At 31.1% G+C, this 13,899-nt stretch overlaps 1 protein-coding gene across 4 annotated transcripts in view; it reads left to right on the forward strand.

Annotated features, from left to right (window-relative positions):
* Window positions 1-11,305, forward strand: part of LOC142343857 (organic cation transporter protein-like) — a 44,004-nt gene extending 32,699 nt beyond the window's left edge. For all 4 annotated transcript variants that reach the window (XM_075395223.1, XM_075395224.1, XM_075395225.1 and 1 more), the window contains exon 8: window positions 10,286-11,305. In XM_075395223.1, the coding sequence (XP_075251338.1) occupies window positions 10,286-11,201 (916 nt within the window). In that variant the 3' untranslated portion in view covers window positions 11,202-11,305. The remainder of the gene's footprint in view (window positions 1-10,285) is intronic.
* Window positions 11,306-13,899: the final 2,594 nt, after the last annotated feature.

Consider the following 13,899-nt stretch of genomic DNA (forward strand, 5'->3'; position numbering starts at 1 on the left):
AAATTATTATGAAACTGAAACTAATAACTATAAAAAGAAATTAAGTAGATATAAAAATTATATTAACGTAGCTGAGATAACAGAAATACTATTATCATCAATAGCAACAACTGCAACAACAACATCAGTTTCATTAACAGGTATAGGATTAGCTTATTCTATACCAACAGCTTTTGCTACAGCAACTGTTTGTGGTTCATTATCAAAAACAATTAATACTAAAATTAGAAATAAAATTATAGAGTATTCACAAATGTATGTTTTAAGTAAACAGTTTAGTGATAAGTTTAATAAACTATATACTAAATCAATGAATGATAATAAAATAGATAATGATGAGTATACTGATTTTGTTAAGTTATATGAGGATTAAAAGAAGAATAAGAAAAACAAGCTGAGTATTTTTTTAGATTAAAGATATTAGTGCTTAGTAATAACAATGTTTTTAGTACTAATAATATTAGTAATAAAATTTATCGATAAATATATAATCATAATCTTAGTTATAATCATAATCATAAACATAAAATAATCATAATATAATCATAATCATATTCATAATCATAAACATAATATAATCATAATTATAATCAAATAATTATCTTTTCTTTGTACCTAAGTGTAACCCTCTTCCTTTTTGTACTACTTTTATACCTTCACCAGTGGTTGCAAATTTAATTAAATCAGGTGTGGCTGATAAAGCAGCTCTAGGGTTTCTAGATGCAGCTGCACTTCCTATTTTACTTGCTATTTCTAATGCTCTTACTGGATTATTAGCTACTTTATTTCCAAAGTTAACTGTAGCTTCACCAACACTTTTAAAGAAATCTTTAAGTCCTTCTGCTTCTCTTGTTGCATCAGATACTGTCATTGATTTATTCCTTCTACATAAAACACAATTACCTTTTAACATTTTAGTACCTTTTGAAGTGATAGCTCCTCTTATATTAACAGTACCACTATAATGTCTACCTCCAACACAATATGAATTAATTTTGAACTTATTTAAAAGACTCATTTCTATATATATAAAAAATGGAAGTTAAAAAGTATAATCCCTTTGTTATTATTAAGCCTAAACCCAAGCCTGGGCCTAAGCCCAAGGTTAAGCTTGAAGCTAGAGGCTTGGCTCTAGAGAATAAAACGAAATTAGACATTATTTATGCTAATTGTTTTGTTAATACTAATAAGAAATAGTTGGGTATTAACAAGAGTAACAATTAGAGCTGACTAGCCATAAGTATAAGTATAAGTATATGGTTATGTATATAATTATAACAATAACTATATTATACTATAATTATATATTATACTATACTATAATTATAAATTATCGCTTGAGTTATATCTAAAATTATTATTATCGCTAGAGTTATATCTAAAATTATAATTATATCCATGACTTAAATTGTATCTATGATATTATATCAACCATCTTATTACCATCACTATTAACACTAATAACCTTTCTAATTAGACCTAATGCATGACATATAACATCTGCAAATGCAGCACTAAATTTAAAATTAAGTTGTTTTGGTTGTGGACCTATATGATCCCTTTGATATCTAGTATCAAATACATATATTCTATAACTGCTTTTGAATGTTCTATGATTTATATATGGTTTTATATTATATGGTAGCCCATTATAATCTTTATTAAAGCTAACAATCTCTTTAAAAGCCTCATTATAATTATTGGTTCCATAAATAATATTCATTCTATCCTCGGGATAAAACTCACTACCAATCTTACAATAACATTCAGTAACATTCATTATATCAAATGTACTTGCATCATGAGTTTGTTCATTAACATTATTATTTTCAAAACCAACTATTATATATTGCGGTCTTTCCATACCACTTTCCATACCAAGATCAAACAAGAAGTTAGTAGCATTGGGTACATTCTTATAAAATGTCTTTCTTTCATAATAACTAAAGTCTACATTATTCTTTTTACTTAAACCCTTTTGCACAATAATTCTATCATCATTACTAGGATCAATGCTAGGTACACACCATGATATATCTCTAATTTCTATATTACCATCATTAGCAACTGCACGCACCAGGAATAGCATTAACTCTATATAGAGCTCTATCATTATTATTTTTTCTTAAAAATAGTTTAAATCCTAAACCATATATAATCTTTTCTAAATCATTTACGAAACCAAATAGATCACTCATCTTAACCATCATATACATATGACCTCGTTGTGCAGCAATATGGTCACCTTTAAGTTGACTATCTCTATTGCACTGATTTCTAACAAAACCACTCTCATATTCATCACCAGTACTAGTTAATAACTTATACATCAATAGATTAGGATGACAATGATCTATAAATTCAATAGTCCTACCACCACTAGTTTCAAGCCTAATTGAACTAAACAATGCCATCATACCATAATTAACTAATCTGATATTAGCATCATTAGCAAATACACCACCAGCATCATCTGATACAACAAACTCTATCTCTAGATATGAATCACGCAAATTTAAGTGATTCTCTTCTCTATTGATAATGATATTAATATTAGTATTAACCGTATTCATTGTTGCTAGATTATTAGGTTTATATTTTATAATCTTACTTTTTTGTATATCATTTTTATAACCATAAGTTGTATCCAAATTAAAATCCGTTTTTATTAGATAAAAAATGACTGATTCACGAAACGGTTTCATCGATAGTTTAATGTTAAGAGAACTACAAAATATACACGAAGCTTTAACTAAAACTAAAGAAGAGCATACACTTAACTTTAGAATGATAAAACCAACAGAAAAGTTTAACTTTAGTGAACCTATACTTAACACAACAAAATTAGGTTTAATTAGATTATCTGTTTATAATTCAGTGTTTAATGTGAATAGGAGAAACAATCAATTCTTATGTGCTAGTACTGTTATAGAAGATGATGAAGCTTTACCTCGGGCTCTTAGCTCTGACCCTAACCTTAATTCTATCTCTACCTCAAGCCAAAACATTACATCTATACTTAATCATAATTATAAAGGAATCCCATTGCTATATTCAACTATTACACCGGGAGCATATGAGTTAACTGACATAGCAGAATTAATAAAAGAAGAAACTGATGGTAATGTTATAATAGAACCTGATAAGAATACGATGAAATGTTTAATGGAAATAAAACAAGGAGCACTCAGCTTTGATATTGAAAACTCACTAGCCTCATTACTAGGATTTAGAAAAATAATTTATAAAAAAGGCAGATATAAATCTCAGAAATTTATTGATATTATGGGTTTCAATAATATTAACATCCATTGCAATATTATATCTGGAGCTAAAGATAATGGTAAAGATACAGACATACTATATACTTTTAATCTAACTGAACCACCAGGCTATTTGATAAATATTATACCAACTAATATCTTATATCAAAATGTAGCTAAAGATAGAATAGAGTATATTGAATTTCATTTTAAAGATGAGCATGGAAGACCTATAGACTTTAATGGTGATGTTTTAAGTTTTGCTTTACAATTGTGTTAACAACTTCGTTGGTCTGGTGTAACCAGCAACAACTTCGTTGATCTGACGTAGTCAGCAGACTGTTTGTGTTAACAACTTCGTTGATCTAGTGTAACTAGCAGACCGGAGGTCCATTTGATTTAGATACTTAAACATAAACTTAACTACAAAACTCTCCGATCCCAATTAATTCTTAGTTTACCATTAATATTTTTATTTTTAGTTATAACAATGACAATATAATTATAAGGCTCTTTCCATACCTTATTACATATATTAGCAAAATCATTATAACTAAGTTCAACATTATTAAAGAAATCTTGATATATAGATATGAGGACTTTACCTCTTTGTTCAAATAAAATAATTAGTTTAAAGTTCTCTCTAACACTCTGCCTATCCAGAGAGAACAGGTTTTGATTAAGACATATCATATTGCAATTATTATGTCTACCTCTACAAGAGTATTCATTAATAACTGGTTCTTTGGCTCTAACATCATCGAATATCATTAGTTTCTTTAAGTCTTTCTGTAGTTTATCGGGAGATGGTAAATCTTTTATATCTTTAATAAATTCAACATCTGCTTTTGGGTTTATTCATTCTACACCATGGTACTGATCACCAGTAGGTCCAATGATGTATAGCTTATCAAAGTATATACTAGCTAGAATTAGTTTTTTCAATAAGAATGTCTTACCACATTCACTAGGATCAGATATTATACATCTAAAGTTATCTTGGAATGCAGCTTCAGTAATTATATCATCATCATTTAACCATGAATATAGATCATTATTTATATTATTAGCAAAAGGATTTGTTTGGATTATTTTATTTCTTGGGGGTGATATATTCCCCTGATCGGTGAAAACGCTTCTCGAATTATACTAATTTACTAATTCGTAGATTAGGACTACTTCTCTGATTATAACTACTTCTCCGATAGACAACCTCATCATTGTCATTATCATTAACAATATCATTATCCTTAACATTATCATTATCATTAGCATTATCATTAACATTATCCTTAACGTTAAAATTATCATTATCATTAACATAATCATTATCATTAACATTATCATTAACATTATCATTAACATTATCATTATCATTAACATTATCATTATCATTGAGATTGACATTATCATTATTAGTAAAGCTACTTCGTAGATCATTATCATTATCATCATCATTATCATTATCATTATTAGCAAAGCTACTTCGTAGATCATAATCATTATCATTATATTTATCATTATCATTAACCTCATCATTATCTTTACTACAACTTAAACAAAAACACTCATTATATATTCCTGGATATTCACATTGATTAACTAGAATATTCAAAGCACTTTTAATTCTAAATCCTCTATCAATAAGATAGATCATATATAAACAATAAGCCCCACATTAAGATTCATCTTTTTGTTGTATTCTCACATTAGAGCCTAGATCAACATATTGTTCTAGGAATAAGGGTGGAGTTTCTACACCAAAACTATCAAAGTAATATGTTGGACCATCTTCTTTTCTTATAACTAAAACCCAATGTGTACCTTCAGTTGGATGTAGATTTACAATAATGTTAGAGTTAGGTTCACCTACCATTTCTGGTTTATCATCTCTCATTACAATCTCAATTGGTGTAAGACTTATATCTTTACCTATATCTTTTATTCTGATATCACTCATAGCATTATTATCAATATTAAATTTATTATTGAATTCCTCAAAAGGTAGGATGAGCATTTTTATATAATAAATTTATTAAATCTAAGTCTAAGTCTAAGTCTAAATCTAAATCTAAATCAAATCTATATTTATTATATAAAAATGGAAACAGGTAGTGCAGTTTTTATTTTTATTATTATAATTGGAATTTGTTATATAATATATGATTCACGACCAAGTAAATATACAAAACTAGAAGAAAGCTTTGGTGGATTTATGAATAGGAGTCTAGTTAGATTTGAATATGAAAAGTCACCATTACATACTATTGTTTATGGTGGAACTGGAACGGGTAAAACATATTTTATTAGACAATACTTAAAATTATACTTAGACCATGGTCAAGTTCAAGATCAAAACCAAAACCAAAACCAAGACCAAGCTAAAAATATAGCTATAGTTTGTAAAGATGACAGAGACTGGATAGATCCTGAGTCTAATAGTTTTATACTGGGTTTAAAAAATGTGATATAAATATGATCACAAAAAATAATATGCATAAATTTCAAAATTGTGTAATAGTACTTGATGATATGGGTGATAGGTTAAATAAGGATATAGGTTATTATTTTACTGAAGGTAGACATTATAATATTCAAATGATTGTAATGTGTCATAAACCAGCTCAAATAATTAATACAGCAAGAATGAGTTGTGATACTATTTATTTAACAACTTATAATGGACCTGACCTATTTAAAAATTTTAATGAGATATATAAATGTGAACATGACTTTAGTAAAAATAATTATTGAATTAAATAGTAACTATTATAATTATACAGATGGAATGTCAGATGAACTTCGTTATGGTATAATTAAATATAATAAAAAGGAAAATAATTTTATTATTAGTAGTAGTAAAAGAACAATGATATATGATTGAAGAGTTGGTTTCCTTGATTTAAAAGCTCTTAGTTTAAAAGATGAATTAGAAAGAGAAGACATAAATAAACTTATAGCATATATGAAACCACTAATGATTAATGCAACAGATAGAATTGTTATTAATCATGATAATTATCAGTTTTATTTTAATAAACTTCTTACCTTAAATAATATTAAAATTCAGAATGATGTTCTAACTAAAGAAATGATTATGGGAAAGGGTATGAAAGTTTTATCAAATATTGGTGGAACTATAGGCACAGGTTTAATTATATTTAGTTATATTTATCCTGATTCAATATCAAGAAATGCTGGAACTGTAGCAATGGGAGCAAGCACAATGTTGAGTAGAGTAAATACATTAGTTGATGTTGGATATGGAGAAGAGTTGGAAGGTGAAACACGAAGCAGTTATACTGATCAATGTAACTGTGACTTCGTCAATGAGGAGACGGGAATTTTGAATAGAAATGGAGGAAAGTTTTTAAACAAGCTATATATAAATAATGAAGAATTTAGAGAAGAGATTATAAATTTTGTTAAAGATAAAAAAGAATTAGACCTTGATTTGATCTTAGATAAGAGATGTAAAACTAATACACTCAATACTTTAGGAAATAAATATTTAACAGAGTGGATCACATCTAAAGATAATACTAAAGATTTAATTGAAATCATGGCTAAATATTACCCTGTGAAGAACTAGGTAAATATTATAGTTTACCCTATTATAAATGCTTTTACAATGTTTAGAGTGTAACTATAAATGTGGAAACATTGCTGTTTTAAAATATCATTATGAATCATGTCATAAAGATAAAACTGATAAATGAATGTGTGGTAATATAATACTAAGTGGTATTTGTGCTAATGATTTTTCCCCATGGGGTTGTTCTTTAAAAAATGAATCTAATTCTAGTTCTAATTCTAATTCTAATTCTAATTCTAGTTCTAACCCTAGTTCTAGTTCTAACCCTAGTTCTAGTTCTAACCCTAATTATAACTCTAGTTCTAACCCTAGTTCTAGTTCTAGTTCTAGTTCTAGTTCTGGTTCTAACCCCAGTTCTAGCTCTAGTTCTGGTTCTGGTTCTATCTATGACCATAACTCTAACTCAGATCCTAACCTCAACCCTAACCTTATCCCCAACCCTAACCCTAACCTTATCCCTAACCCTATCCTTAACCCCAGCTCAGAAGTATTAACTAGATGTTGTAATAAGTGTAATTATATAAAACCACTAAATCATTTTGATGAGGGTAAGTATACATGTAGAAGTTGTACTTCGGCTAAAGTTAATTGTCCATATTGTACTTCTGTTGTGAGATATGATGAGATACGGGCTCATGTAAAGAAACAACATCCAGATATGGAATTGACTAGAGGATTTAGTAGAAATCTGCAAAGCAGGTTCCCTGATATAACTGAAAGATCAGTGGAGCTGGTTCCCAGATCTGATATTACCCAAACTGGGGATCTTCGAATTTGCAAAACAACTCCGTTGAGCAGTTATACTGATAGTTGTTCATGTAAATACTATAATTTTGTATCATTTCTTATTAATAATTGAATAAATATAGAAAAAGTATTCTTATTCTTATTAATAATAAGAATAAATTTTCTTATTATTAATAGAATAAATATAGAAATATAGAAAATAAATATAGAAAAAGAAAATATAAATTTGTTGAAGAGTATAGATAATTTGAAATAAAAAGTATAAAAAAATAAAAAAAATATCAAAAAAGAGGGAATCACTGTTTAAGAGCGAAAAAGAGCGATTTTTTCTACTGGGGGATCACTCCGAATAAGAGTGAATCACTCTTTAAGAGTGAAATGTAAATTTTGCTTTGATTTTTTGATTTTTTGCTCTATTTTTGGTTCCCAGTTTTTAATTTTTATCAAATTTAGAGCTAACATATAGTAGTGGATTTAACAAGGCTTCCAGAAATCAGTAAAATTTGGCCAAATTCGACATGCGTGATTAGCGCTTGGAGAAAGGGTCAAATTTTGCTGGTGGCTGGAAGCCTTGTTTTATCCACTACTATAGATGCCCTTGTTTCAGCGTTGTTTTCGAAGAGCCGCACTTGCGGATCTAATTGTGGTGAATTCCGTTTTCTGATTTCACGGTTGTTGGTACCCGGAAACATGACAAAATGTTCTTTTTAATTGCTCTCGAACTAGTTTTTTGATGCAATATTTTTGCGAGTACCTTTTTTTGTTTTCGCGCGACCAAAACATGCTTGGTGCACAGGACTGCCGTCAGAAAGGTCGATGGTTCGAACCCCTTGGAGCATTTTGCACCCACAGTGCCCTCAGCCCTCTGAATTACTTCCCGGGTTGAGGTTTTTGGGTAAATTTTCGTAAGAAATGCGGTGAATGTGGTGAATTTTCGTAAGAAATGCGGTGATTGCGGTGAATGCGGTGAAAAAAAATAATTCACCGCTTTTCACCGCATTTCTTACAAAAATTCACCACCAAATTCACCGCATTTCTTACAAAAATTCACCGCATAGACTATTATGGCAAAATAATGTAAGAAATGCGGTGAATGCGGTGAATGCGGTGAAAAAAAACAATTCACCGCTTTCTCTCAAGCGGTGAATTATTTTTTCTCACCGCTAGATGCGGTGAAAAAAAATAATTCACCACATTTCACCGCATTTCTTACAAAAATTCACCGCATATGGTTTCCAAAGTTTACTCAATCTGATTTAAATTCACAAGAATTAACAAACAAGTAAGTGACAGTTGGCGCAGTGGAATAAGCATTGGAAGGCATGCAGGAGGTCAGAGGTTCGAACCCGTGTAGGGACGATTCTTTTTTGTAAGAATACTGAGAACGCGGTGAAAAAAAATAATTCACCGCGATTCACCGCATTCACCGCAAAAAGATGTAAGAAATACGCGGTGAAAATTATTTTTTTTTCACCGCATTTCACCGCATTTCTTACGAAAATTCACCACCAAACCTCGACCCGGGTTTAACCTATCTGTCGTTTGGGAGCATTTCATCTTGCGTTAGCCGGCTTGCGTTAATAATTTTAAACAACCTACCGAGACACAATGCAGTGGAACAACCGAATGTTTCTCTCTTTTCTTTTGTTTTTTCTTTGTCTTTTTCACTTTCTATTTTTATTTTTGGTTGTTGTTTTTTTCCCTTTTTGCTCTTTCTGTCTCATCTTATTTTCTCTCAACTTTATTTCAATGTCCTACTTTTTCGTGTGTTGTTCTTCTTTCATTTCGTGTTTTTGGCTTCCGTTAATTCATGACTTCTCTCTCTCTCTCTCTCTCTCTCTCTCTCTCTCTCTCTCTCTCTCTCTCTCTCTCTCTCTCTCTCTCGCCCACTCACTGTTCTCTTATTCTTTTTCCATTTTGACCTCTCTCTCTCTCTCTCTCTCTCTCTCTCTCTCTCTCTCTCTCTCTTCTCTTCTCTTCTCTTCTCTTCTTTCAATCCATTTCGTTGTCTCTGGCTTTCTCACATACTTTCTTTTGAATACCTATTTTTGTCTGCATATAACGTGCAATTTTCTCTCATGCTCTCTCTCTCTCTCACTCTCTTTCTATCTCTAGTCAAGTTGAATTGAGTCACAAACTGTTTTGCTGAAAATTAAAAAACTTTCACGGTTTGCGTTTTTTTAGCGAATTTGATTTTTGTCAAAGCATTGAGTTATCAAAGAGTTTGTGGCAACTATTGTACATGGGCTTTCTTGTTAAAGAATAAGTATACTAGTCTTGCATATCCTAAGGTAAAATTTAGCAATTTCATAATTTCAGACTTTTTCATTTTTTATTTTCATTTTTTGGACTGTTAAAAAGGCAAAAATTTGAGTCTTTCTCATTATAGACACCTCAGTTTAGTGGTCAGCTAACGTATAGCCCCCCATCATTGTAATTATACCATAATGGGTGGGCTATAATTTCGTGGGTCGAGGGGGGCTATAATGTGGGAAAGACCCAAAATTTCCAAAATTGTAATATGTGCTGCATCATTTCCCTAACGAATATGGGATCTTAATGTAATTTTCCGTTTAAGTAATTATAGCACGTGCACGTGCAAGAAAAAGGTCCGAACACTGACTGAGTTCATTAGTTTTATTCGCTCCAAAATACAAGCACATCTTAGACTTTTGTTTAGATACCCGAAGCTGCGTACGCGTGTGTTGATCTCCTCTGCCATCTGGCTGGTCCTCTCCATGGTCTACTACTCCATGTCATTCATGGTGGACCAGTTCAGAGGCAATCTCTATCTCAACATCTGTCTCTCTGGTCTGGTAGAGATCCCAGCCACTGTCATTGCATTCCCCATGATCAACAAACTGGGGCGCAAAATCCCACTGATCATATTCTTCCTTCTCAGCAGTATATCTCTAATGGCTTGCGTATTCATACCTTCTAACATGCACTTTGCAGTCACAGCTTCAGCCATGTTTGGTAAATTTTTCATCACCGGTGGATTTGCGATTGCTTACGTTTATTCCGCCGAACTGTACCCAACTCCACTTCGTAACAACGGAATCGGAATCAACTCGATGTTCGGACGGGTTGGGGCTCTTTTATCGCCTGTTGCGCTTTTACTTGGCGAGCTTTGGTGGTTGAATGCTCTTTTTGCCACCTTATCCGTTTTGTGTTTACTAGCTTCAATTGGCGTAATGTTCCTGCCCGAAACAAAAAATTCGCCCCTCCCAGAGACCATAAACAAAATTGAGGGCAATGTAGACCTTATAATGCCTAAAAGTAAGAAAAATGTTAGTTTCGGCAGCATTTCAAACAACATCCAAGGTATGTACTCGGAGATTCCAAGTGTGAAAGAAGAACCAAATTACCAAAACGGGACAGCAGAAGCCAGCTCCAAGTTCCAGCAACAGAAAACCCCAGGCTATCGTCGTTTGCAAGTTGCAAAAGCACCCGAGGGATCCCTGTACAACATTAGTAGTTCGGACAACAATTCCGAGAATCGAGATTCTGGTGTTCCTGTATCGTCACTTCTGACGCAACAAACCAGTCAAATTTATCAAACGAATAGAATTTATAAACTTGAAACTACAGTTTAAAAAGTCTAGCAAACTCACTTCACTCAGCGCCATTCTATTCATCAGTTTATTTAATGTTTTGAAGACCATATATATTGCTCTTTAATAAAATTTCTTTCCTTGTAGTTGATTCATTTTTTTTGGTAAACGTGCCTTTCAATTTTTTGATGCTGCATTTTTAATCTTTGAAATTTAAAGCTTACGTGAAAAACCTAAAAAAAATGCGTAAAACCGGCAAAAAGCTTTTTTTCGAAAAGAAAGTTTTGCTCAACATTTCATAAAGGCCGATTAAAAACTGAGTGATATCTGAAACTTTTCTTAGCTTTACTGAAATCTTAAGCAATGAATTTTATTCCACTGTACAGTGTATTACAATATTTGTTCCGACCCCCACTTTAGTGAGGAGGGAGGAACTATATACTCAAATGGTCTTTTTTGTTCAGTCAATTTCAGTCGATCGATATATTCATCTTAGAAAGTTGTGAGTGGTCTCATTAAAAAGCACGTACATCCTAGAATACGGAATTAAAAAGTTTTTTCGAATTCCGTTTTCTACAGGGAGTTATCGAGGTTTGAATTTTTGTAAATATTCGACAGTTTTTTTTTAATTTTCAGCAATTTTTGCTAAAATTTGGCACAGTTTTGCTATTATAATTTAAAATAAGTTAAAATTTTAAATGGTAGAGTGTTATTGTTACCATTAGAGAAAGTAGAAATGTTGCTGAATTTTTTATTGGAGTTTCTTTGGCTAAAATTTTTGCAGAAAATATGATATTTTGGTCCACTTTGTTAAAGGTTGCCAAAAGTGAAGAGAAAAATAGAAACCGCTGACAAAATCTCTTTGAATTCAAAAAGAGAGCTTGATGAAACTTGGCGCCCTATGAAAGTCTTCTGGAATTAAAATTTTGCCGTCTTTTGCAAATTTAACTCGATAATTATACAAAATGCATAATTGTTTTTTTTTAGTAATTGACGTATTTCACTAAAAAATTTGTCTAATTCCCAGCAATTTGGAGCCATTTGGGCAGCTTGGTGGGCGCGGGGCAAAATGAGGGATAGGTTTGACATTATCATGTATTTTTCAATCAGAAATTTTTAAACTTTTTTATTAGTGCTGCCCTTTTCAAAATGATTAGTTTTTGTTTTTTTTTTAATATTTATTACTGACAAAATTCTGTATTCGCGGCTCCATTGATGACAACTCACAATTAAATGAGGACTAAGGCACATATAGTTTGTTTTCGGGGATACTAATGGTTTTTGTGGCTTTGGAGAAGAGTTTTAGTAAATTTTAACCAAATTCTTGTGTTTTGCTTTCAATTGTTGTTTCTGTTTGCAGACTGACTACTAAGTCCAACCATTCAACGATCCACATGGCTTCTTCAAGCGCTGTAATTGAATATGTACCATTCTTTCGGTTGTTACCTGATGTCTCTTATGTCATTGAATTTATTTGCTTAAAGAAAATTTCAGTGATTCTCAGTAAATACAGGTTAAACTTTATTTCGTATAGAATACAATTGAAGTTTCTGGAGGATTGTTTAAAAAGAAGAGTTTCGCTGGTAAATTGTCACAATACTAAACAACCTAAATGAAAAAAACTTGACAAAACTCGTAACTGAACATTTTTATTGTTTTCTTAACTATGGTTTTAAGCTCTGCGTGACCGTTCTCTTGCAGAAATTAATATTTTTTCCCTTAACTTGTTAAATTTTGTGGTCGTATGCTTAACATTGGGTAATTAAAGGTTTCAGTGGCAAACTACAGATGCATAAATCAGCTTAATAACTGATATCGGTAAAAAGCTATTAGTTCTACTGACTTTCATACTAAATTTTTTCGAGAAAGTAAAAGTATTCTTCAACTTATCCCTTTTTGTTCTGGTTTGCGATTTTTTCGTATTTTACAATGTTGTGTCTTTTCTGTAACTTAGCCTCAATACTGAGAGATCTCTTTAATGTTTTCTTGAACCGAACAATAATTTTTCCGCTGGTTAAACGTTTTGACTGATGTCTTTTTTTCAGAGGATTTTTGTGAAATTTAAAAACTTTTATTTCTTGTGGTTTTGCTGTCGTTTTGAGATAATCGTTTTTATAAAAAGTGTTTATGATGTTCAAAGGAGACGCAAAGGAAGATTTGACTTTCTCGCGGATAATACTTTATAAATTTAATGTCTTCAACACTGTGATTTCTTAGTTGTTTTTAAAAGTTTTTAGTTCTGCTTGCATTTAATGTTAATTTACTGTCACATGACTTAGTCTCACTAAAGAGAGGCGCGATTACTTTCCGAAGAAGTTGCAAGATAAAAAGTTTACCTTTCTAGTCGAAAGCGTATGTTGGTCATAAATTTTGAAAAAAGACAATGGGTGACTGAGATTTGCCGATCTTTTTTCTGTTAACTTGTTCTTTAGCATCTCTATAGACTAGTCAAATGCCTTATTTTTCAGCTAAAAATTGCTCTTTATAACGGATTTATTTTCCTCAAAAGGACTTTGTTCTTGGTACAACCAGTTTTCTTAAAATAATCGTTATTTGTGAATATTCGCCCATTTTTGTAGGTTTTCCTATAGGTTTACACAGTATCACGAAAATGGGCGGTCCTTTGGTCATTTGTAAAAATATGTAATTAAAAATATTTAATGTGTTTATTGAACAGCTTAATGTTTAATTGGCTGGGATTTCATATTTGGGCCAATTTTTTTGGAAAATTTTTTTGCCT

Source organism: Convolutriloba macropyga, chromosome 8, assembly GCF_964194025.1.
Source record: "Convolutriloba macropyga chromosome 8, txConMacr16.3, whole genome shotgun sequence".
Lineage (NCBI taxonomy): Eukaryota > Metazoa > Xenacoelomorpha > Acoela > Convolutidae > Convolutriloba > Convolutriloba macropyga.